General features: G+C 30.5%; 2 protein-coding genes across 5 annotated transcripts in view; both read right to left on the reverse strand.

Annotated features, from left to right (window-relative positions):
* Positions 1–346: 346 nt before the first annotated feature.
* On the reverse strand, positions 347–16,045 carry LOC111619043 (prohormone-3-like). 4 transcript variants are annotated; one of them, XM_023360682.1, is made up of 8 exons: positions 15,519–16,045; positions 13,256–13,458; positions 9,869–10,001; positions 9,015–9,161; positions 6,096–6,298; positions 2,487–2,619; positions 1,633–1,779; positions 347–818 (listed from the first exon to the last, which is right to left on the reverse strand). In XM_023360682.1, exons 5-8 carry the CDS (start codon positions 6,207–6,209, stop codon positions 619–621), a joined length of 594 nt encoding a protein of 197 aa, XP_023216450.1. In that variant the 5' UTR covers positions 6,210–6,298; positions 9,015–9,161; positions 9,869–10,001; positions 13,256–13,458; positions 15,519–16,045; the 3' UTR covers positions 347–618. The 4 variants fall into 4 exon arrangements, with proteins under 4 accessions (XP_023216450.1, XP_023216451.1, XP_023216452.1 ...); XM_023360683.1 differs by having other exon boundaries at positions 15,530–15,558; XM_023360684.1 differs by lacking the exons at positions 347–818; positions 1,633–1,779; positions 2,487–2,619; positions 6,096–6,298 and adding an exon at positions 7,834–8,198.
* A 2,525-nt stretch (positions 16,046–18,570) lies between these two features.
* Positions 18,571–27,872, reverse strand: part of LOC111619055 (mothers against decapentaplegic homolog 3-like) — a 72,701-nt gene continuing 63,399 nt past the window's right edge. The window contains exons 6-8 of the mRNA XM_023360700.1: positions 26,789–27,001; positions 22,646–22,783; positions 18,571–20,819 (exon numbers count right to left, since the gene is read on the reverse strand). Of these exons, the coding sequence (XP_023216468.1) occupies positions 20,551–20,819; positions 22,646–22,783; positions 26,789–27,001 (620 nt within the window). The 3' untranslated portion in view covers positions 18,571–20,550. The remainder of the gene's footprint in view (positions 20,820–22,645; positions 22,784–26,788; positions 27,002–27,872) is intronic.

Below are 27,872 nucleotides of genomic sequence, written 5' to 3' on the forward strand. Positions count from 1 at the left end.
TTACCAATATTAAAATAATAATAATAATAATAAATTCTTTAATATATATTGATATATAATATTTTAGGAAAGTTATAAGAAAACAAAGACACTAAGTTTCAACTTTCAATATGTTTACACGTATTTTATAAACAAAAATACTAATTTTTATACAGATTTTAATTTTAAATAACAGTATTAACAATTGCTTATAATAAAATCACTCTTTATTTAAGAAAATCAACAAACATAAATTAATCTTTTATTTACAATTTTAATTATCAATAGATGGCGACACATTTTCACAATTTTTTTTAAATAATTACTAGAAATAAAATACTAATTATGTGTAATTTCAATAAAAAATAAAAAAAATCACGTAAATGGAAAACGATTTAATTTAAATAAAATAATTTAAAATTTCACTAAAATATATTTAACACTAGATGGCAGCAGTAATAAACACTAAGCGAAATTATGAGTGCGTGGAGACCGCAGATTCAAAGTAAACGAACCAATGATTTAGTCCGTTTTACAAGAAATGGATCACGTGATTGCTTGCAGATTAGACGTATCGTATATTCGATTGTTTTCAACATTTAACGGCAAACACGTAGAGCTTAAAACCGAAAATAAACTTTAACCTAATCTTGCTTTAAAGAATGGATTTGATTCGAAATGTATTGGCTTTGTGTATACAGTATTGATCAAACCGATACAGCTTTTTGCATCTGTGAAATAATAGCAAGCTTTCCTGGGTGCCATTCTGTGACGTCGTTGAAGTTGGCAACATAATCCCTTGTCCATGTCACATTCTGAACTTGTCACGCACTGTTCATCTGAAAATAGTACTCCATCTTAATTAAAGCTGAAACAATTCCTATTATTATTAATGATTTGAGAAGATATTGCCAGATGCCACAGATGCCAATGCCCGTCCCGATTCTCAAAATTTATCATGATTAGTAAAAACCAAAAATCACGGTGATTGACGGGCTATTATGGATCAGATTGTCAATCTCCATCCTTCTTTCGGATCAGTCATTGCAGATAGAACATTGGATGAAAGAAGTGGTAAAAATGCCACTTTGTTGAGATACATTTAAGGTACCAGTTAGTACAGTAGGTGGTTTAACCCAAATATGTCAGACTCAGTCCTTTCCTAACAATACGAATGACTCCACTATGGAACTCTGGGGAACCCGGAATCGAATCCCAGAAAATTTTCGGGGTAATCCGAAATATCCCTAGATTTGATCTCATGCTTGCCAAAAAAAAAATTCCTGGAATTCGATCTCTGGGATATGTCGGGCTCCATCCCTCATCAGCCAGCAGTCATCTAGCCAAACCCATAATAGGCTTATTAAAAAAGGCTTTCAGTGCCCGCGGGTGTAGAGAGTTAAAAAAATATCTGGTGATCAAACGAACAGGAAATTAAGTTAGATGATTGCATGATAAGACATGATCTTCCATTACAATGATTTGAGTAGGATTCGGACTATCATAATTTGTCACAAAAATTTGAGTTAGAAACTTTCAATGATAGAAAAAAGAAAACATAAATAAGTACATTTTTACCATTACCATTAAAACCATTATATAAATAAGGGATAATCAATAAAAATAATATAGTGAGTTGTATGATATACTTACTATAACGCCTTTTTCTGACATTCTTAATTTCTGTATGGCACACTTTGGATGGTTTGATCTTCAAACATTTTAGAAATTCGATGCAATCTACATCACTTGGGCAAGGATGATCTAAGATTCTTGGATAAATCGGAAGGCATGTTCCTACTAAAACACAAATATAAGAAAATATTTTACAAGATCGATTTTTTAAAACTAATATTTTTAGTATTTAACCCTCGATATAACGAACCAACAGATGGAAGCGTTGAGATGATAATTTCAATTGTTCGTTGTATCCGAAGATGCCATAGTAAAATCTTTATATGCCATATAATGAGAGACACAAGCAGGTTGTATTGTGTTAAATACAACAATAACAAACACTGTATTTGCAAACAGGAGCTTAAATTCTGAGCACAGTCGTAATCCTATATTTTCAAATATTGGCTGGATACGAGGGCATATACAAAGAGGTGTTTATGGTACTGTAGCATCCTCTCGATACCAAAAAAGTAAGTTTTCATACTTGCATATAGTTTTACATACAGGGGGCTTGCACCTTTGTGCCTCGATGCAGCGTCATTTTCAAAATCCTGGATACACCACTGGTTGGGTAAGCAAGCCAATAACATCCCGTTTCATTTGAAACAGGCTATATCATTGGCTTATTTATTCATCTGTATTAAAACCACTTTGCTCACTGTATTTTCATTTTGTCAGGTGTTTGAAACAAGCGAATTTAGTGCATTGTTTTCGAACTGCGTTATATTGTTTATTTATAATTGTAACTTTTAGTTTAATAATAAATTATTGTTTAATTATATTTAATTTTATTTAAAATAATAATAATAATAATTAAAATTAAAATTTACCGTTTAAATTTTCATTTAGAATTACGCAAACGTATCCTTTGCAACACTGATAATTTCCATGGCATTTTCTTACAGAACATTCTTCAGAATAAATAAGAGCATCTATAATATCTTCTGTATCTTTTTTAAGAAGCTGTAACACATAAAAGTTAAGAACTGCGTGAAAATTTTGAATAAATGATATATACAGATTATATTTTAAAAGTGTATTTAGATTTTATAACGTTTCAAGTGCTTGAGACGAAATGAAATCAGGATCAGTTTTCTTTTTTATATAAAAGACTTAATTTTGAACCCCTTCTGCGTCTAGGGAAGGTTTTAAATGATCCTCGAGATTTCTCTGTGTCTGGGCATAAAGTTAAATAATCCCCGAAGCTCTTCTGCCCCAAGAATTAAAAGGTCCTTTGGATTTTTTTGTGCTTAGAAACTGGGTTAAATAATTTCCGAGGCTCTTCTATACTTTCCCTTTTTATCAGAATCTATTGTCTTTCATTCATAGGAAATTTATTTTTGGTAGAAAAATTAAAATTTATAACGAAATAAATCATAAAATTCGATTCTGGGTAATTTTATATTGAACTCAATTAACACATGATCCGAGTGGTTTCATTTGTTTTCACTTAGAAAATCCATTAAAGGTAATTGTTTTACTTCTGTAAATTTGTATTCCGAATAAGAATAATGAAGAGAACAAATAATGTTATGTATTAATAATAAGGAAATTAATGTGTTCGAGTTTTCTAAAACATTTCATTTAATTACGTGACCATTTTCTTTTTTTTTTTTTTTTTTTTTTTTTGAAGTTACTATGCCTTGACTCTGGTCTGGCATAGTACACAGCCATCGGTGTCCACCTAGTGTAACTCNTTTTTTTTTTTTTTTTTTTCTATTTTAACTTCCTGATAATTCTTTTCAAATTTTGACGGATTAATTTTAATATTAAATTGCTATAGAGTGGACCAAAAATCGGTTTAACCGTAGTTAACTAACTTTTGGGCAATGCTAAGAATTCAAATTACTCTTACGTCTATATAATTAATCAAAAGGACGGACATCTGTCTGTCCTTCCTTAATCTTGAGAACGGAGTTAGATAAATGACCCGCATGACTCCATTGTTAACATGAAAAGGACGATGTACAGGGGCCGAGACACTACTAAAATTGAGAGCATTGTGACGAAAAATTGAAATCCGGTATTGTGACGTAGTCACAATAAATAATAACAGGGGTTTTAAGAGTAGATTGGATTGATAGGAAAAGGCTCAAACATATGAGCGATTTAACAAGAAGGGGAAAATCCCTGGAAGATTTTCTATGGGTATTTGGCCCCTACTTAGATCACTTAACACTAGAAGGGTCTAGTGTTAAGTGATTTTTATCAATTCGGCCACTGGTGAGCTTTCAAATTACATCTAACATATTTTCTAATTATCTGCAAATTTTCATATAAATCACACGAGAATACACATAATTTTTATACAAATATACACAAAATATATATAAATTAACAAATTTAGCTGATTTTTTCACTCTCTAATGGATCCTTCTTGCAGTTTTAATACGAATTTACATTTTAGTTTTTTTTTACATTATTTATTTATTAGTATGTTAATTAGAATATCTCTCAGTTAACTGACTTTAGGGCCACCCTATATATTCTATCACAGAAAATATGAACAAATAAATGCCAACATCTTGATAAAATTTACAAAAAGTGATAAATGTAAAGATGAAGAAATCAGGCAAACACAACTCTAAAGACAGGGGGGAGGGGGGAAGAAAAACATCTTTCAATAACTTCCGTTTCCGGTTTTTGATCATTCAGAAAATTCAATAATACATTAATAACAGAGAAATGTATTAAAAATTCATTTTAAATTCTAAAATTCTAGCAGTAATTAACATAAAAATCATTCCTGATCTAATCTAATAATGTATTTTTAATATTTGATTTTGATGAGGGTGGACCAAAAATCAGTTAACTAAAATATATATTTTTTTTTAGAACGGTCTTAAAAAAACAATGTATCTCGGTTAACTAATTTTTAGGCCACACTGTACTTTAATTATAATGATTTTTTTTAGTATTTAATAATATAAACGAATAATAAATTATATATAATTTTTTTTTTCTAAACAGTAATTAATGTTGTAAATTAATAAGGAAAGATTTTAAATCGCCCACTCTTCACGCTTCATGGTGTGAAATTTTGATTATAAACACATGTTAAATTAGTATTTCTAAATCTAATAAACATTTATAATTATGTTACAGGGCATTCGACATTCGATAAATAATGTTTGCTGATGATTTTCCTATCTACATCCCTAATATTTTCACACTGTTTTTTATTCAGGGGTCCTTGAAATGTCGAGAAATGTAAAAGAAATTGGGGAGATTATTTTCTGTAGTGTTTGGGGGCACGTATTTGTTCACCCACTTTTAAAGCTTAATAACTCCTGTGCCTTTTGTCGAAAATTTTTGAAATTTTGCAGGGAGGTTTGGGTATTAGGATCATTGATTCTGTGTAATTTTGATGGTTATAGGTCAAGGGGTAGTTATGAAAAGTGAGTTTATGTTTTAACTGACAGTCGAATGGATGACGTGATAAAAGCCTCAGCTTAACCTTTTGAGAGTCCCAGGTTCAAGTTAAGGTTAATTCATGGATCGAATATGTTGTGTCCCGTACATCACCATCCGTTCGCCCCCATTGTGAGCCTGGACGAACACATGAAGCCATTAATTCATAGAATCCACGGTATCCATTCATTGAAGTCCACCAGTGGCTACTCATGGGCTTCTATGAATAGATATAGTTGATTTTATAAATGGAGGAACCGTATTGGTAAACCACTGAAAGTTGGTCGCGGGTTCGCATCTCGCCAACAGGTTAACCACGTGGAGTTTCTCAGGTTTTCTTCGTGATTCACACCTAATATGGACCAATTTCCCTTATAGAATGACTCGCGGGAGGCACCGCTCCTTGGCTTACAAAAGACTGATTTACAAGTTCCTCCTTCAATTTAATTTTAAAATATTGTCGAATTAATTTATGTTAGCAGTAAATTAACTAACAGCAAGCAATTTTCATTTTGCTTCCTCTGTTTATTAAAAATTTAAATAGTTTCTTTAAGTTGATTGGCTTCACGTAAATTAATTTTAATTAATTTTAATAATTATATTTATCAATTAAATTTTAAAAATTGTTTATCCTTCCACGATCTAAATATAGTTCAGATGAATAATTATAAATTAGCGAACGGCTCTATAATTGTATTTTGTATTTTATACTTTTTATGCTAATTATTTAATTTATTTTTAAATTTATTAATTTTTAAAAATATATTTTAACGTTTATTTATTTATTTAAAAAAAATATTACGATAATATAATAAATTGTATTTTAATTGCAATAATAATCTTAAATAAGATCGTGAAGATTAGACTGTGCCATAGAGAGCCATTTGGCTCGGTCTTCAGATGGACGAGGCCCCCGAGTATTCCAGGCCTCTTTAGACAATGGCACAGAGATAAAGCTCTGAAAATTACACGTACGGAAGAACAGATTCACAAATGTTATTTCAAAATTAAATATTTAAAACACTGACCTCATTTTCTTTTTGAGGAATCCATTTTTTGTCCGACGATCCCCTTCCAGAAATGGACATCAATAGAAAATTGAAAAAGGTAACAGCATAGAGAATCTTCGTTCTGCACTTCATGGTGTTGCAAGAGCTTCTACACGCTACTGATTCGTCTGTTTAAATGTAAACACCCTGACTACTCCGTTCAGCAACGTCCATCCGTTTAGCTAATGTAAAATTTTATATTTTAACATTAGTAAAAATTAAATAAAAATGCAAATTTTGGATAGTTTTTAAATTTAAAAAAATGATTTAAATTTCAAATAAAATATCAAGTTAGTTTATTTATAGATTACTTATATAAATTTATTTATAAGTAAATTTATATTAAAAATATTTAAATAATAATAATAATAAATAAATAAATAAATAAAATTAAATATATCACACACAACAAAACAAAAACTTTAGTAAGTTTCGACTTTTTATCAAAAAAAAATCTTTACATTCTGTGGGCATTAAGAGAACCTTTTTTAGCAAGACCATTATGGGTTTGGTCCTTAATGGATGGTGGGTAGCGAGGAATAGGAACCACCGGACAAATAACCTTCAAAAATTGTGGAGTTTTTCGGATTCTATCCCGAATCCTTCAGAGGGAACCATCGGACGGAAAATCCATAAAAATTCTTGGTTTTTCAATACACTTGGATTCGACCACGGTGTCCGTCATAGCAAAAGACTGTCACCTTAGCCGCTTGGATTCGATCCCTGGTCCCTTAGTATTTGCTTTAGGACAATGATTTTTCAAATTTTTAACATCCATGAAAACTTTATTTACGCAATTACTAATGGCCGAATGAATAAAACTACCAATGCTTGTAGTTTGTCGCAGGTTCGCACTCGACCAAAGAGATGGAAGGGTTTCACCAAAGAGATGGAAGTTTTCCGGTTTTTTCACGTGTATAGTACATGAATAGGAAGTTTTCTCGGAAAGCACCCATCTTTGGCAGATCGTCTATGTATTGCGTGCCTTATTCCATCAAACCAATCCAATCTTCCCAACGGCCACATAGCCAAGCGATCAAGATGGGAGCCTACCGCTCTGAAAACCAGGAATCGAATCCGGAAGGGTCGAAAAACCCCAGAAATTTTTCAGGTGATGGTGTGTTTTATCCAGTGTCCAGCGTCGTTTTATTGTGGGCCTTGCCGAACCTATAATTGGCTTGATAAAAGAGCCCTCTTAGTACCCACAGGGCGGAATGAGTTAGAAAAAAATCTGATCTTCCTTCGTACTTCAAGTTTTGTTTTTATTTGATAACCAATAGAGATTCTTATGGTTAGATAATATTTATTTTTTACATTTTTAGTGAAAGTAACGAAATATTTTTGAGAAATTCTTGAAAATTGTTTGTGCAATTCGATGATTTCACAAATAACATTCAATTTGGAAATGACATGTCACGACATTTTTTGAAAGTATGAAAGGTTTATTTGAATACTGCAATGCGACACATGGACAATGACTGGATAGAAACTAGACCCAACTTAGAAGTTGCTAACGTGAAGAAAACCCGGAAAACTCCACTTGATCAGCCCGTTGACGAGGCGCGAACCCATGGCCAACAGCTACCAGGGTTCAGTGGTTTTATCCACTCGGCTACTAGCGGACTTGAAAATCTATATATATATATATATATAAATGGACATGTATGTCCCTATATTTCACTTTTCCGCCAAAACTACACATCGCANACTAAGCGAAATTATGAGTGCGTGGAGACCGCAGATTCAAAGTAAACGAACCAATGATTTAGTCCGTTTTACAAGAAATGGATCACGTGATTGCTTGCAGATTAGACGTATCGTATATTCGATTGTTTTCAACATTTAACGGCAAACACGTAGAGCTTAAAACCGAAAATAAACTTTAACCTAATCTTGCTTTAAAGAATGGATTTGATTCGAAATGTATTGGCTTTGTGTATACAGTATTGATCAAACCGATACAGCTTTTTGCATCTGTGAAATAATAGCAAGCTTTCCTGGGTGCCATTCTGTGACGTCGTTGAAGTTGGCAACATAATCCCTTGTCCATGTCACATTCTGAACTTGTCACGCACTGTTCATCTGAAAATAGTACTCCATCTTAATTAAAGCTGAAACAATTCCTATTATTATTAATGATTTGAGAAGATATTGCCAGATGCCACAGATGCCAATGCCCGTCCCGATTCTCAAAATTTATCATGATTAGTAAAAACCAAAAATCACGGTGATTGACGGGCTGTTATGGATCAGGTTGTCAATCTCCATCCTTCTTTCGGATCAGTCATTGCAGATAGAACATTGGATGAAAGAAGTGGTAAAAATGCCACTTTGTTGAGATACATTTAAGGTACCAGTTAGTACAGTAGGTGGTTTAACCCAAATATGTCAGACTCAGTCCTTTCCTAACAATACGAATGACTCCACTATGGAACTCTGGGGAACCCGGAATCGAATCCCAGAAAATTTTCGGGGTAATCCGAAATATCCCTAGATTTGATCTCATGCTTGCCAAAAAAAAAAAATTCCTGGAATTCGATCTCTGGGATATGTCGGGCTCCATCCCTCATCAGCCAGCAGTCATCTAGCCAAACCCATAATAGGCTTATTAAAAAAGGCTTTCAGTGCCCGCGGGTGTAGAGAGTTAAAAAAATATCTGGTGATCAAACGAACAGGAAATTAAGTTAGATGATTGCATGATAAGACATGATCTTCCATTACAATGATTTGAGTAGGATTCGGACTATCATAATTTGTCACAAAAATTTGAGTTAGAAACTTTCAATAATAGAAAAAAGAAAACATAAATAAGTACATTTTTACCATTACCATTAAAACCATTATATAAATAAGGGATAATCAATAAAAATAATATAGTGAGTTGTATGATATACTTACTATAACGCCTTTTTCTGACATTCTTAATTTCTGTATGGCACACTTTGGATGGTTTGATCTTCAAACATTTTAGAAATTCGATGCAATCTACATCACTTGGGCAAGGATGATCTAAGATTCTTGGATAAATCGGAAGGCATGTTCCTACTAAAACACAAATATAAGAAAATATTTTACAAGATCGATTTTTTAAAACTAATATTTTTAGTATTTAACCCTCGATATAACGAACCAACAGATGGAAGCGTTGAGATGATAATTTCAATTGTTCGTTGTATCCGAAGATGCCATAGTAAAATCTTTATATGCCATATAATGAGAGACACAAGCAGGTTGTATTGTGTTAAATACAACAATAACAAACACTGTATTTGCAAACAGGAGCTTAAATTCTGAGCACAGTCGTAATCCTATATTTTCAAATATTGGCTGGATACGAGGGCATATACAAAGAGGTGTTTATGGTACTGTAGCATCCTCTCGATACCAAAAAAGTAAGTTTTCATACTTGCATATAGTTTTACATACAGGGGGCTTGCACCTTTGTGCCTCGATGCAGCGTCATTTTCAAAATCCTGGATACACCACTGGTTGGGTAAGCAAGCCAATAATATCCCGTTTCATTTGAAACAGGCTATATCATTGGCTTATTTATTCATCTGTATTAAAACCACTTTGCTCACTGTATTTTCATTTTGTCAGGTGTTTGAAACAAGCGAATTTAGTGCATTGTTTTCGAACTGCGTTATATTGTTTATTTATAATTGTAACTTTTAGTTTAATAATAAATTATTGTTTAATTATATTTAATTTTATTTAAAATAATAATAATAATAATTAAAATTAAAATTTACCGTTTAAATTTTCATTTAGAATTACGCAAACGTATCCTTTGCAACACTGATAATTTCCATGGCATTTTCTTACAGAACATTCTTCAGAATAAATAAGAGCATCTATAATATCTTCTGTATCTTTTTTAAGAAGCTGTAACACATAAAAGTTAAGAACTGCGTGAAAATTTTGAATAAATGATATATACAGATTATATTTTAAAAGTGTATTTAGATTTTATAACGTTTCAAGTGCTTGAGACGAAATGAAATCAGGATCAGTTTTCTTTTTTATATAAAAGACTTAATTTTGAACCCCTTCTGCGTCTAGGGAAGGTTTTAAATGATCCTCGAGATTTCTCTGTGTCTGGGCATAAAGTTAAATAATCCCCGAAGCTCTTCTGCCCCAAGAATTAAAAGGTCCTTTGGATTTTTTTGTGCTTAGAAACTGGGTTAAATAATTTCCGAGGCTCTTCTATACTTTCCCTTTTTATCAGAATCTATTGTCTTTCATTCATAGGAAATTTATTTTTGGTAGAAAAATTAAAATTTATAACGAAATAAATCATAAAATTCGATTCTGGGTAATTTTATATTGAACTCAATTAACACATGATCCGAGTGGTTTCATTTGTTTTCACTTAGAAAATCCATTAAAGGTAATTGTTTTACTTCTGTAAATTTGTATTCCGAATAAGAATAATGAAGAGAACAAATAATGTTATGTATTAATAATAAGGAAATTAATGTGTTCGAGTTTTCTAAAACATTTCATTTAATTACGTGACCATTTTCTTTTTTTTTTTTTTTTTCTATTTTAACTTCCTGATAATTCTTTTCAAATTTTGACGGATTAATTTTAATATTAAATTGCTATAGAGTGGACCAAAAATCGGTTTAACCGTAGTTAACTAACTTTTGGGCAATGCTAAGAATTCAAATTACTCTTACGTCTATATAATTAATCAAAAGGACGGACATCTGTCTGTCCTTCCTTAATCTTGAGAACGGAGTTAGATAAATGACCCGCATGACTCCATTGTTAACATGAAAAGGACGATGTACAGGGGCCGAGACACTACTAAAATTGAGAGCATTGTGACGAAAAATTGAAATCCGGTATTGTGACGTAGTCACAATAAATAATAACAGGGGTTTTAAGAGTAGATTGGATTGATAGGAAAAGGCTCAAACATATGAGCGATTTAACAAGAAGGGGAAAATCCCTGGAAGATTTTCTATGGGTATTTGGCCCCTACTTAGATCACTTAACACTAGAAGGGTCTAGTGTTAAGTGATTTTTATCAATTCGGCCACTGGTGAGCTTTCAAATTACATCTAACATATTTTCTAATTATCTGCAAATTTTCATATAAATCACACGAGAATACACATAATTTTTATACAAATATACACAAAATATATATAAATTAACAAATTTAGCTGATTTTTTCACTCTCTAATGGATCCTTCTTGCAGTTTTAATACGAATTTACATTTTAGTTTTTTTTTACATTATTTATTTATTAGTATGTTAATTAGAATATCTCTCAGTTAACTGACTTTAGGGCCACCCTATATATTCTATCACAGAAAATATGAACAAATAAATGCCAACATCTTGATAAAATTTACAAAAAGTGATAAATGTAAAGATGAAGAAATCAGGCAAACACAACTCTAAAGACAGGGGGGAGGGGGGAAGAAAAACATCTTTCAATAACTTCCGTTTCCGGTTTTTGATCATTCAGAAAATTCAATAATACATTAATAACAGAGAAATGTATTAAAAATTCATTTTAAATTCTAAAATTCTAGCAGTAATTAACATAAAAATCATTCCTGATCTAATCTAATAATGTATTTTTAATATTTGATTTTGATGAGGGTGGACCAAAATTCAGTTAACTAAAATATATAATTTTTTTTTTCTAAACAGTAATTAATGTTGTAAATTAATAAGGAAAGATTTTAAATCGCCCACTCTTCACGCTTCATGGTGTGAAATTTTGATTATAAACACATGTTAAATTAGTATTTCTAAATCTAATAAACATTTATAATTATGTTACAGGGCATTCGACATTCGATAAATAATGTTTGCTGATGATTTTCCTATCTACATCCCTAATATTTTCACACTGTTTTTTATTCAGGGGTCCTTGAAATGTCGAGAAATGTAAAAGAAATTGGGGAGATTATTTTCTGTAGTGTTTGGGGGCACGTATTTGTTCACCCACTTTTAAAGCTTAATAACTCCTGTGCCTTTTGTCGAAAATTTTTGAAATTTTGCAGGGAGGTTTGGGTATTAGGATCATTGATTCTGTGTAATTTTGATGGTTATAGGTCAAGGGGTAGTTATGAAAAGTGAGTTTATGTTTTAACTGACAGTCGAATGGATGACGTGATAAAAGCCTCAGCTTAACCTTTTGAGAGTCCCAGGTTCAAGTTAAGGTTAATTCATGGATCGAATATGTTGTGTCCCGTACATCACCATCCGTTCGCCCCCATTGTGAGCCTGGACGAACACATGAAGCCATTAATTCATAGAATCCACGGTATCCATTCATTGAAGTCCACCAGTGGCTACTCATGGGCTTCTATGAATAGATATAGTTGATTTTATAAATGGAGGAACCGTATTGGTAAACCACTGAAAGTTGGTCGCGGGTTCGCATCTCGCCAACAGGTTAACCACGTGGAGTTTCTCAGGTTTTCTTCGTGATTCACACCTAATATGGACCAATTTCCCTTATAGAATGACTCGCGGGAGGCACCGCTCCTTGGCTTACAAAAGACTGATTTACAAGTTCCTCCTTCAATTTAATTTTAAAATATTGTCGAATTAATTTATGTTAGCAGTAAATTAACTAACAGCAAGCAATTTTCATTTTGCTTCCTCTGTTTATTAAAAATTTAAATAGTTTCTTTAAGTTGATTGGCTTCACGTAAATTAATTTTAATTAATTTTAATAATTATATTTATCAATTAAATTTTAAAAATTGTTTATCCTTCCACGATCTAAATATAGTTCAGATGAATAATTATAAATTAGCGAACGGCTCTATAATTGTATTTTGTATTTTATACTTTTTATGCTAATTATTTAATTTATTTTTAAATTTATTAATTTTTAAAAATATATTTTAACGTTTATTTATTTATTTAAAAAAAATATTACGATAATATAATAAATTGTATTTTAATTGCAATAATAATCTTAAATAAGATCGTGAAGATTAGACTGTGCCATAGAGAGCCATTTGGCTCGGTCTTCAGATGGACGAGGCCCCCGAGTATTCCAGGCCTCTTTAGACAATGGCACAGAGATAAAGCTCTGAAAATTACACGTACGGAAGAACAGATTCACAAATGTTATTTCAAAATTAAATATTTAAAACACTGACCTCATTTTCTTTTTGAGGAATCCATTTTTTGTCCGACGATCCCCTTCCAGAAATGGACATCAATAGAAAATTGAAAAAGGTAACAGCATAGAGAATCTTCGTTCTGCACTTCATGGTGTTGCAAGAGCTTCTACACGCTACTGATTCGTCTGTTTAAATGTAAACACCCTGACTACTCCGTTCAGCAACGTCCATCCGTTTAGCTAATGTAAAATTTTATATTTTAACATTAGTAAAAATTAAATAAAAATGCAAATTTTGGATAGTTTTTAAATTTAAAAAAATGATTTAAATTTCAAATAAAATATCAAGTTAGTTTATTTATAGATTACTTATATAAATTTATTTATAAGTAAATTTATATTAAAAATATTTAAATAATAATAATAATAAATAAATAAATAAATAAAATTAAATATATCACACACAACAAAACAAAAACTTTAGTAAGTTTCGACTTTTTATCAAAAAAAAATCTTTACATTCTGTGGGCATTAAGAGAACCTTTTTTAGCAAGACCATTATGGGTTTGGTCCTTAATGGATGGTGGGTAGCGAGGAATAGGAACCACCGGACAAATAACCTTCAAAAATTGAGGAGTTTTTCGGATTCTATCCCGAATCCTTCAGAGGGAACCATCGGACGGAAAATCCATAAAAATTCTTGGTTTTTCAATACACTTGGATTCGACCACGGTGTCCGTCATAGCAAAAGACTGTCACCTTAGCCGCTTGGATTCGATCCCTGGTCCCTTAGTATTTGCTTTAGGACAATGATTTTTCAAATTTTTAACATCCATGAAAACTTTATTTACGCAATTACTAATGGCCGAATGAATAAAACTACCAATGCTTGTAGTTTGTCGCAGGTTCGCACTCGACCAAAGAGATGGAAGGGTAGAGTTTTCCGGTTTTTTCACGTGTATAGTACATGAATAGGAAGTTTTCTCGGAAAGCACCCATCTTTGGCAGATCGTCTATGTATTGCGTGCCTTATTCCATCAAACCAATCCAATCTTCCCAACGGCCACATAGCCAAGCGATCAAGATGGGAGCCTACCGCTCTGAAAACCAGGAATCGAATCCGGAAGGGTCGAAAAACCCCAGAAATTTTTCAGGTGATGGTGTGTTTTATCCAGTGTCCGGCGTCGTTTTATTGTGGGCCTTGCCGAACCTATAATTGGCTTGATAAAAGAGCCCTCTTAGTACCCACAGGGCGGAATGAGTTAGAAAAAAATCTGATCTTTCTTCGTGCTTCAAGTTTTGTTTTTATTTGATAACCAATAGAGATTCTTATGGTTAGATAATATTTATTTTTTACATTTTTAGTGAAAGTAACGAAATATTTTTGAGAAATTCTTGAAAATTGTTTGTGCAATTCGATGATTTCACAAATAACATTCAATTTGGAAATGACATGTCACGACATTTTTTGAAAGTATGAAAGGTTTATTTGAATACTGCAATGCGACACATGGACAATGACTGGATAGAAACTAGACCCAACTTAGAAGTTGCTAACGTGAAGAAAACCCGGAAAACTCCACTTGATCAGCCCGTTGACGAGGCGCGAACCCATGGCCAACAGCTACCAGGGTTCAGTGGTTTTATCCACTCGGCTACTAGCGGACTTGAAAATCTATATATATATATATATATAAATGGACATGTATGTCCCTATATTTCACTTTTCCGCCAAAACTACACATCGCACGTGAATGGTGTTTGTATGTGGTGGTAGCTCCAAGTCTCCATTCGTGCATAGGGGTGGTTGCGTCTCGATAGCTATAAGAGTGCGGGAGATATGAGGCTGAAAGTGGTTGAAAGTGGCTTTCTATTTCGAATGTTTTGTTCGAATTAAATTCGAACATAAAATTCGAATATTGGTTCGATTATAGAACGATTGTAAACGTTCCAGAAACGTTGAAAATAGTTCGTTTGACTAAACGTAAAAATTCTCTAATTAGTCTGAAAACGGGGGACCTAATTCTTGCATTCTGTGAAAACGGGTAAGATTAGCTATAATGTAATTATCTTAATCTTCACTATCGTTACTTTTTGCCCAGCGAAGCGGGTCCTTGCAGCTAGATTCTAGATTACTCAGAAAAACAGTCTTTTATATATATATATATATATAAAACTATATTGCATACAAATAAAAACCCAGCGAAGCGGGTCCTTGCAGCTAGTACTATATAAAAATATGCATGGAAACTATCGATATTTGACAATATTCATAAATTATTTGAAATAATAAACAATACTTTATATCAACATCAAACAAGGAGTTGAGTCCTCGTCCCGGGAAGCGGTAACACTTATTGATACTGTATATTATCAATCAGTGACTGAAGGATACACAAATACGTTATTCACATTTATACATTGCTTTTTATCAAATAGAATATACAATTGTATGAAAGTGATTCACCAGAACACTTTCACGATGTAATTTGGTTTGATGGAATATGGCAACGCAACGTAATCTGCCAAGGAGAAATGTCTCCCAGGAGAACTTTCTGTGGAAAACTAGTCGCTATTTAGATATTAGAAACTGAAGAAAACTCGGGAAACTCCACATGGCCAATCCTTTGGGGAGGCAGGAACCCGCGACCAACTACCACTGTTTAGTAGTTTTATCCACTCGACCACTGGTTGGCTTTCAGGATGTGAGAAGAGAAAAAACGAAAAATATTTTGTTTGTTTCTATTGAAAATTCACACAATGTACCTTCAGGCTTTAGTTACAAAATGACTTCTCTATACGCAACTTATTAATCCATTAAAATCATTTTAATTAATTCATTGCAAGTTAATAAATCTTTTGATCTACAGGGTAGTGGCGATCAATGTCTTGTCCGTCTCAAGTTTTGTGTGTATATGTATAAAACCAGCAATAAAATGACTGCAAACATTATTTTTAACAAAGAGAAATTTTCATAATTATCAAGGGATCACAGGAAGAAAAAGATAAATTTCTCTTACTTCCTTAATATTACAGATACAAGAGTTATTATATCGTTAAAGATGTCTATAATGGTTTTCAAATTTTTGACATTGGCTTATGGTTGAGTATTATTTTTGAAACTAAACCAGTATTTCCCTCTTTTTGTCCTATGGGCACTAAGATGGTCTTTTCCTCATGGAGTTTGGCCAAGTATATAATGATGAGAGACGGATCACCCGTGAAAAATTCTTAAGGGTTTTCGACGCCCTGAATCATTCCCGGGTCCTCCAAAGCGATAGGCTGACGCTGAAAAGCTCAACGTACGGTTCGAACCAACGACCATACGATTACAGTTTCATGTTCTACTGACTGAACTGACCAACCCAATGTTTTATGTTATACTCTAACGATGCGCAAAAGCTACTTGTGTACAAGACTCTTAGAAGATATGACACACGACTTCCTTTATCTTCCCACCCCGACGACTTTCAACCACCAAACTTCTCTGCACATTAGTAATGAATATTCAGGAAAAGTTCAGAAATATATTCCACACTTCCGTAATTTGTCTACAAAGTTGGGTTTTCTATACTCATGGAAAAAACAGTAGTTTTTTATTTGAAGGCTGCATTAATGCCTGAGCATACAAGGAGCAGGCGCCTCACTTAGGGACCTCATCTCTGGGTTTGTTCAGTATCTATGTAATGCTCCTAAAGAAATTGGGCCGGGACCACAAAATGATTAAAACTTCTCCCAAATTAATTTTGTCCCACGGGAATACGCCGATAAAAATAAAATTCTGGTTTCCACATACCAGAAAACGGAGACGGAAAATTCCGCTTTTCGCCATTTTCTATTTAGTTATATTTCCAAGATACTAGAACATCGCGAGCAGAATTAAGTCACGTAAACAATATAAAAACGTCAGTCTTAATTGGAGATTATCTATTTTATTATAACGAGAAGAATATTTCCCGACTTCTTCTGAAAACAATTCATCATCTCGTTCTTTTCAAATAACCAGTCATTAAAATTAACCTTCGATACAATACGTAAAACATTGCTACAACTACAAACCACCATGTTTTTCTATTGGCCAAAACACAACGAAGTATTTCCTACTGACTAAAGTATTCTGACCGGACAGGAAGTAATATCACTTTTCTGTTCCTGGTATGTTTTTCGGCGACGTGAAGAACAGCCTTAAGCGGGTACGGAGAGTTTGGGAAACCTTGTTCCAAACAATAAAATTTAAAGAAATGAAGAACACGTGGAGGACTTCAATGCTTACTTTGTAAACAGAGCTATAAAATTTCTTACAATATTTAGAAATTCTTATTACTTTTCCAGCTGTTATACATAACAGAGGGAAAGTACGGCAATCGGTGAAAAAAATGACCCTCCCGAAGATTTTTTGACTTAGGACACCTTGAAATGTAATGAAATTCGTGCGTAATATCTGTATCTGTGTATGGCATTTTGTTTACCCTGTTTGAAGCTTAACTCCTGTGCTTTTTGTGGAAATTTCTGAAATTTTGCAGGGAGGTTTGTTTATTAGGGGATTGATGCTATTTTGGTGGTTAAAAGTCAAAGGGGGAGGGAGATAATGGGGGTCTTGTATATCTACAGTATGGTCTGACTTTACTCGTCGATTTTACTCGTTATTAGCATTTACAAGTTTTTACGAAACCCATCCCTATCCTTAAAATTAAGCCTTTTTATATATAAACTATTATAAAATGTCAAAATTTTTAAAATAAAATATAACAGATGACTCCAAAATTTTAAATATTACAGGGAATGTTGAGCAACTTGTTGCTGGTTTATTTTTTCAATTCGTTTAGTTGATAATTTTATTTAAACCTATATCTTTTTAGAATCTCTGAAGATTACATCAATGACGTTTCATCTATTACAAGTTTAATTTCTTTTCATTGAGAGGCTATACATTAATTACATATACCTTTTAAGCCATTTTTGACCCTCTTCCTCCCTGTTGTGCTTTCAGCAAACCCATTTAATTACTTGTACAATACTCTATGGAGTTCTGCAAATACTTTCTAGTATAAGAACAAATTCACCTGCCATTAACACCTAAATACAAGTACCGCATAGTCCATTAAAAGTCCACATAGAATATGTCTTGACCCCCTCCTTCCCTATCATGTACAATGTATTTTAACCACCCCACCCTCCTTTAAACTGTACACATTATTAATGAAGTTACTTAAAATTAATGTACACTTTACTTCAACATAAGATTCCTTAAGAATTCAAAATCTTAATGGAACTAAATAAAGATTCTTATAAGACTTGGAGATTTTTTGTTTTGTACTTTAACCTCATTATTTAAAATGAAAGAAACAACACTTCATTTTAATACAGATTTTATTTTAACAAAATAGGCCTTGTCAATAGTACAAGTCAGATACAGACAAGAAGCCTACAATTGGGATATCACTACAACAATTTAAAAAAGTCAGTTGTTTGAATGTGCCTTAAAGTACAGCTAAAACACAAGCTTTTTAAGATTTTTTAAAGGAAATATTTATAAATATTTCCTGTACTTTCACATTTACAGAAAGACTGTCAAGGAATCACTTTTTTTCCCCCAGTAGATCAGAACTACTGCTACTGCAGTTCTCTGTAATTGGCACAAAATTGACATTTGATGTGGCAGTCCCTCTCAAAGCAAATTTTAAAAACTTCAATTGCTGCAACTTCAGGGATTAAGCCTCTTAAGCAAATTTTTTTTTTTTTATTTACAATTCAACATTTTTCTATTCAATGGAATTTTTCTTTTCCTTCGAAAGATTCAACAAGCTCAATACAGTACATTATATTAAGATATAATTTACTTTTTTTAGTACTAAAGCCCATTCTATGTTCTTAACCATGGCATAATTCATATACATACTAATTTGGCAATCGCTTGACTCGACCATTGCCATAATATTCTCTTCTTCCTCTGAGCAAACATTTATAATACGTATTTTTTTTGTATGTTGTTTTGTAAATTTATATGGGGCAGATTTTAAACTGAAAGAAATACTAACAGTAGATTTGTTTCTTTTGAGTATATTTAGGCTGCATTTGTAATAGCAAAAGAAAGACTATATCCCACATATTTTCAATGAAACAATAAAAAAGTTTTTTTTTTTTCCACTGCATTTTGTTTTTATTATAGTAACATATGGATAACAAGGCAACACATAATAGTGCAGATTTAAAATTTAACAATACCATTCACGACATGTAATCTCATTTTCACGATGACTCAAGTTTTATATGATAAAAACCCACTAACATCCTGATGACTGTAGATTGGATTGATACTGATTAAGAAATTCATTTTTTCTTACTTTTTTTTTTTTTTTAAATACAAGTTTCTAAACATTAACATGAAACAGTATTTTAGTTCTGAAATGTTTGATGTTGAGAAAATGAAACATCCTTTGAATGAAACCCCATCAGCGTATAATAAAATTTTAAAATTTCTTTGAAACTTTGATGACTACTACTTTTTAAGAACAGAATACTAATACAAATGAATACGAATTAAATTTCAGATAAAATTTCGAAATCAACAATATATATATAAATTTAAATATAAAACTAAAATTCTATCTCTTCTTCGGTTTATGGACAATATAAAATGGTTTCAAAATCAGCTTTTTTGTTTTTTTCCCCTCATTTTTTTTTTAAATTTATGGCAGTGTTATGAGAAATTAAAGTTACTAGAATGAATACAGTAAATTCTTTAAACAATTTTACAAATTGATAAACCAAATACTATCATACTCCAATTCTACAAACTTTAAAAAATATAAAATATTCAATCACATTGAATAAGATTATGTTAAAATTATACACTCACACAAAAAGAGGTTTACTATCTCTATATGATAATGAATAAAAAGCTGCAGATTCTAATAAACTATATTTACAATTTATCAATTTGATATTACACAAAACGATTATTTTTTTTTTAAACTTCTTTTTCTTAAAAAATGACTTTCTTAGAATATGTAATAGTTCCTGAATGATGTGATGTAGATTTTGCATCATACCAAACACTGCCAATTCAATCTTGACAACAATATAAACAAAAAACACATAATTATCAGAATTTCAAATGTTTATGTAATATCTTTCATGATAATTGACTTAATTGTTGTCATCTTGATATAATAATTATATAAGATATGATTGAAAAAACAACTCTTGGGGTTAAAGCCACTTTGGTCATATTTTCTAATGCAAAAAGCAAAACAGTTTGTGAATTCCAATCACTGACATGCATGAAAGAAATTAACACAACAGAACAATAATTATTATTATTGTCGTTCTTTATGACATAGAGCTGCATGGAATACGAGGTGATCCCATTTGTGTTAATACCCTGTCTAACCACTGCAAAGGACCGTTTAAGTGGAGCTCGATCCAACATGGGGTAGAAGTAACTGTTTGCCGGCGATATTCTGCACCCCAACCTTTGACGAAACTCATGCGAATTGTACACATGCGAGTTAGCTGATAAACTGCTTCAAATCCTTGGCTGACTGACTGAGCCAATAATGCTGCAAATTCTTGGTTGTTGAAAATTTTCAAATTGCAACCTGAAATAATAATATATGTATATTTAAAATAACAAGTTCTTATAAATTAAAGAAAAAAATTTTAAAATTTGTAAAAAAAAAAAAAAAAAATAATAATAATAAATATATTTCTGTGCATCATCAATTGTATTTTGTGTTCGTAACAGCCAACTATTGTAGAGAACATATGTGAAGCTAAAAATTATATTCTATGCCTAATTTTAACATAATTCTGGAGAATTGCAAATGATACTTTGAATGCAAGACTGATTTTTCTGGAATTTTCTTCCCAATTGTCAACTTGTTTTATAATTAACTTGCCACAATTTCTAGCATTTCTATTAAGCAAAAAACATAAAAAAAATAGTTAAACAATCTCCCTATTATAGAATAACAGAGATTTCCTTTATTAGGCAATTAGCAACAGTTTGTTGAAGTAGGTTTGTGCGACTAATATTGAAAATTCTCTGGGTTTTGAATAAATATATTATTGTAACTATCTTACTTTAAGTAATCTAAAATAAATGAGCGATTATTTATTTTTAATCAAATTATTTAAAATATATGCTCTCCATCTCAAATTAGTAGTGGCTTGCCCCTGTACATCATACTTTTCCTGTTAGCAATAGAGTGTGCAGGCCATCCATCTAACTCCTTTCAAAGGAAAAAATTTTGGAATTGAAATAATGTGACTTTTGGTTTGCATTGAAGTTAATATATAATTAATCTGGACCCCCTGCCCCTAATCTTTCCATATCTGGTCTTGTCTTTCATCTATCTAACTCCATTCTAGAAATTAAGAAAGGAAGGACAGACAGACACGCACAGTGGAAATTTATAGGTCTAAAATTTTTCAAATTGCAGCCCAATAATGTATAATAAAAACAACATGGAGTCCTGGAAAAAAATTTCTACATAAAGGTGTCAGCTCAAAATGTGAAATATATATAAAAGGGATTTAACTAACTATGGGTTAACAGTCCATGGTTAGTTAAATCCAACTGCTCACCCCAGAATACCACTCTATGACTAGTACAGTATAAATTTCCTATTTAACAGCTTAAGTATTGCATTTTAAAAAAAATGTTTTCAACTTACAATACTGAGGCATACAAAAGAAATTTTCCTCATGTCACACGACTCATTTAGCAACAATTTTCCAGAATAAATTAGACTATAAAAAGGAAAATCTACAATATAGAGTATTCTAAAATATAACAATTTTAATTCTTTGATGAAAATTTACAGATTTTATTTGTATCTTATTGTATAAAGGTTCTTATTCACAACTTTCTACTGTAGTCAATACCAAATTACCATTAAGAATTATTTTTGAATGCAGTGTTGTAATTAATTAAAACAAAGACAAATTGAAAATAATATTTTTATATTATAATGCTGATATTTTTTAGAATCATTATATCATCCATTAAAGAAAATAATTCATGTACATGATTAATTAGCATTCATTTTAAAATTTATATATATTTAAATAAATACACATATTTTTAATTAATTAATTGTATATCTACTAAATGCCCTAATTGATTTAGTTACTTACTTTTTTAGCTTTGCCAATTTCAAAAATGTGAAAAACAAATAAAAAACTTCTGATAATTTATTAGTTATTTATAAAGAAATTGCTTTTTCCCTTGGTATAATTAAAATAATTAAAAATCTACTAATTTGAGGTAGATAATAAGGACTATCTACCTCACATTATTAGTTATTTGTATTATTATTGATATGTGTAGATTATTATTAAATTATAAAAAATGTTTCTCCTATCCTTATGTAAATATGGGGAGAAGTGCAAACAAATATTGTCAGATAATTTTTTTGTTTACCTGGAGGAATCTTGCAAACTGTAGCAGGATGCCAACCATATCTTTGATTGCAATTAGGACTCTGTACAAAAATGCTACTATCACTTAAGCATTCAGCAAATACTTCACCACCTATGTAATATAAACGAACTCCTCTACCTAAAAATTAAATAATAAAAATATAACAACAAATATTCACAGAATTTCACAATTAAAAATATTATACTTAAAATTTAAAAAAAAAAAAAAATCAATATTTTCTCTAAAACAATTTCACTATTATATAATTATAATGTACGATATTCAGTACTATATCACTGTGATTGTAAATTGCAGTATATAGAAATGCCTATATCATTTACTTCAAAAACTTATTTATTCAAATGGAAAACAAATTAGCTTTTAATCACTAATGTATTAATCATTATATAATTTATTATAACAACTAATTCTTCAGTTACATTCACAAATTGAAATTCTAAACAATAGAAGTTAGTAGAATACAGTATAAACTATTATTAATATCCAAGCATTTCTGATATCAAACCAATACCTTTTATATTTTTCCAGCTTGAATTTATTTAAGATAAACAAACTTATGCTTTGCATTTTAAAAATATACTTACTTATTCTTATGGATTGAATATTTTAAATTTAAACAGTGATGTCATAGAATGAATTTAACATTTGGCTGTGGAATTTCAAGACACTGTACTTTTGAATGCTAATGTTAAACCTGAAGCAGGTTTATGAATAAACCAAAAATGCTTGTGTTTATCTTAAATAAATCCAAGATGGAAAAATATGAAAGGCATTGTTTTAATGTTAGTTGTTCCAGCATTATTATCTTGAATTATATTTCTTATATATAATCAATCTTTTTTTCCTTTTTTTTTTTTTAAACCAAAAACAGGTTAAAATCTTTAGTTTCTGCAAAATATTTCCACCAGTTTTGATATTTCATCTTCTCTCATACTCAAAAACCAATTTATTCTGTGATAAAATTGAGGTCTGGATTGGTCAATTTTTCTGGTTTCTATTTATTTGGATACTGATAACTTCAGATCAGAGAGTTGTCTTGTAAATGAAGGATATGTACCATTCCCAGTGTTGCCATAAATTTAAACAACACATTATTATCCAAAAGATTTAGACAGATCTTCATATCCATAGTTTTGTCTAAAACAAATCATTATTCAAGGTCAAATTATAATACAACACAGTTTATGACATTAATAAATCATTTATTTAGAATTTTTTGAAGCTTTACATTTAAAATCTGATCTCCATGTTAAAAATAAACAGATACAAATCAAACTCTGTAAGTACAATTTTCATCTCCTCATCACCAACAAAGTGCTTTTCACTTTTCATTCAAGAAGTGTTGCATGGAGTGGAAGAGATGTAGTCAAATTCAAATGGTGCAATATCTGCAAATTGATAATTGTAAAATGCACATGTGAGAATTTGGTCACAAGAAAGCATCAGCAAACTTGAAATATTTAAAAAGTTGATATTGTCACATGGAATATCTTTTCACTTATAATTGTGCACCTCAACACCACTTACATACCTCACAAGAAACTTCTGAATGTCATATGTCAGAGAACAATTTTAAATAGTCTATGTAGTTCTAGAAAATTCCAAAAACTTTTGCATCAATCCAATAAAAACTGATTTCAAATTTTAAAAATAGAAATTAAATAAATTAAAAGTTCCTAAAATTCAAAGAAGATAATTTTGGAAAATATAAAATAGAAACAAAAACTTACTGAAACAAATACAGTAGAGCATCGATTATCCGACTAAATTGGGGACTGGGGTTGGTCGGATAACCAAAAAGTATCAAAAAATCCATTATTAGTGTAGTATATTATTATATCCCATGTAATTAGTATATTGTTATTAACCTACTTCACATTGAATTTTCCTCCATGTTAAGCCTATCAAATTTTTTTTAAAAATAATAATCGTTGCTATTGTATCATTAAAAATTAGAAAATTAAGCCTCTTTTAATGGTCGATCCAGTGTTGCCAGCTAAAACACGTAAAAATAATATTAAAGTAGCCAAGACATAGCCAAATATTGTAGCGTCACATCACTAGCGGACATCTGAATTTGCCGACTAGAACGCAGTCAGTTAACCGAGGTGACGGTTAATCGGGGGTAGGATAATCGATGCTCTACTGTATATATATTATAATAATAATATAATCATAAGTCAAATATGTACAAAATTTAAATTGATGTAATGAGGTGAACTATAATGAGGGCAATTTGTCATTTTTATCAATGAAAAAAATATTAGAAATAGTAAAAATTCCTCAACTATTCAATTGCTCAATTATTAAAAACAGAGAAAAGTTTCATTTCATTTAATATCCACACTTTTTCTGATAATTCTTCTAATAAGATTATAGTAATCCTATTCCTAAAACTATCTTACATATTGTATAGTCTTTGATTTTACTTTTGAAGGCCTTCTACATATAGTGACATAAATCTGTATAACAGTGGTAAACAAAAATACCAGTATATTATAAATAAATCAGAAGTTAACAAATTGTTGTTTTTTTTTGTTTCTGATGTGCCTTACTCTTTGTTAATCATGCAGAAAATATCTTAAGGTGAAATATTTTTTATTATGCTAGTGACACTGTTCAAGAATTGGGTAAAACCCTCGTACAACATGAAACGTAATAAATTTTTACTTACTTAAGTACTAATAGTTCACGAAAATAATAATTTTCGTGAACTATTAGTACTTAAGTATGTAAATTTTCTTTTCTCGCCTTCTGTTGATACACATGGTCCTTTTTGAAACTTGTTTCAATGTTGCCAGATCTCAACACTTCTGCTTCTGATGTTGCCAGATGTTTTTCCCTTATTCCATACTTGCTTTATTCTTCATAAGTGCTTAGCACCATATAAGGAAATTTATAAAGATCTTTTAACTACAAGCAAGCAATCTAAAATTACATACTTTTTGCAAAAGGTAAAGCATGGATCAGAAAAATGCTCAGAGGATAAGGATAAAATGCCGAAAACACTCTCAGTTAATAATGCTTTTAGTGATGAAAAAGAAAACATTGTTTAATTTATATTAATATGTATCACTTAAGAAAATTTTAATAAAGATATTTATCTTAATTATGAAAATATAATAGCATGTTTTTTAATTTTTGGAACCTAACCCTCCGTTTAGTACTAGTTCTTTGTTTCATATAACACGGATTTGCATAACACTGCAATTTTTTGGAACGTAGCTCCCGTGTTATACGGTTATCTGTATTCTAATATTCATTTAAGCAGAGAATGCTTCATAATAAATAAAATTTCTGTAAATACACAGCTATATTAAATTTTAATGCTTTTTTAGTCAGTTTATAGTTTTGTTTCATATAATCTGTTCTCAAATGTAATCTTGTAATGGAGATTTGAGCATAAAGAATTCAAAGAAAATTCAAATATAGGAAGGGTTTGACTAGAATCAAATTTGAGAAAGTTTTATGAGCAGTGTCAAGACGCTGCTCATAAAAGTAGTGTTTGTTGTGCTTTAGTGCTACCTAAACAATTTATAGACTAACTGTTTAAGAACTGTGCATAATTTGTAAAATAAACTATTGTTTTGTGTTTATATACAAGTAATTTATATAACTCTGAAAAAGAATATATTGTTGTTCTTCGGAACTGAAGAACAATAAAAATCCAGAGAAGAACATCCAAACTTAACTGAAAATAATAAAATATATTTCTTTGATGACTATTACAACTGCAGTAAATTTATTCTTCTCTTGTTTTTATTACTTAAACAAACAAATTATTTCTTTATTTGTTAGATGGAATGTCATGGATTTTAAACATAACTGTGTTGATTAAAAAAATATATTGTACTAGAAATCAATACATATCAAGAAGCACAAGAATAAATCTTTTTTCATCTTTTTCTATAAATTAATGTAACTAGTGAATAAACTAACTTATTTTTTCATCAATCCTTAGTGATACATAAAATAAAATGTTTAATCTTCTAATCAGTAATTTATATATTTTAGTTCCATACAATCATAAAGAAATAAATAAATAATGTATAATATTAAAATATTTTCTCGAATATTGTTATTTTATAAACAAATTTATACGTTAATATTTAAAAAGCTTACCAATGTGCCGTCTTGTCTGTTCTACCACTGGATTCCTATTAACATTTGACAACAAACCAAGACAAAAACGTTCAGAACTGGAAGGATCTGTAAAACCATCCACAGTCAAAGATGGTTGTGAAGCATGAAAGGTCTCACCAACCCTAGTATTCAGTTCATAATATGAGATAGAACACCAAAATGCTGGCTCTGTATATGTAACTGGTTGAACATCTGAGAGACATAAAAGAAAGTGACATTTTAACTCCATACAAGATCATAATGCATTCATTGCTTAATATTGATATTATAAGAAATATATTTAAACAATTTATCTTAATAGTTTATTTCATTTTATAAAATAAGTGAAAAAATTTAGCTCAACTTTAGGAAATCAGCATTCTTGTAACAGTAGAAAAAGCTTTTTCTAAAGATCTTAAAGTCATAATATTTCTTATAATACTACATGTATATACAGATAAGTTTTAAACAAAAAATTTGTTTATAATTTAACCTTCATAAATTAATATTTACAACCTGATATCAGCTAGTATTTCCTTCAAAATATTCATGAGTATTTTATAAATTATTAAAGATTCAAAACTTATTCAAATAAAATGTAAATAAATTTGTGTGCAATTCTTTCAGTTTTTTGAATTTGTGTTTTCAGAAAAAGTATTTATTTGCAATTATCACTCAATTACAATTTTATACAGATTGATGAATTTTTATAAAAAGTGAAAATATAATATGATTAAATTAAAATAAATTCTCTCTTTGTTTTATTCTATACCATAAATGTAACTTAAAGTAAGAATGTTTTCTAAGTATATAACCCCACTATAGTTTACTATTAATATGCTCAATACTATGATTCATTCACGTGAAGAACTTAAAAATATTTATCTTGCATGTGCATAACTTATTTTTAAAGTTATATTGTATTATTTAGATGGCTATTATTTATTAATTTGACATTTGTTTAAGTTACTTGAAAAAAAAAAACTTAGTTTTTATGAACAGTTTTTAATTGTAAAACAATGAAGTGATGACTTCATTCTTTTCATTAACTTCCTTTATTACAGTATAAAATAATCATTGTCTG

The sequence above is a fragment of the Centruroides sculpturatus genome, unplaced genomic scaffold (assembly GCF_000671375.1).
Source record: "Centruroides sculpturatus isolate CEXI.00-Female unplaced genomic scaffold, Cexi_2.0 scaffold97, whole genome shotgun sequence".
NCBI classification, from domain to species: domain Eukaryota; kingdom Metazoa; phylum Arthropoda; class Arachnida; order Scorpiones; family Buthidae; genus Centruroides; species Centruroides sculpturatus.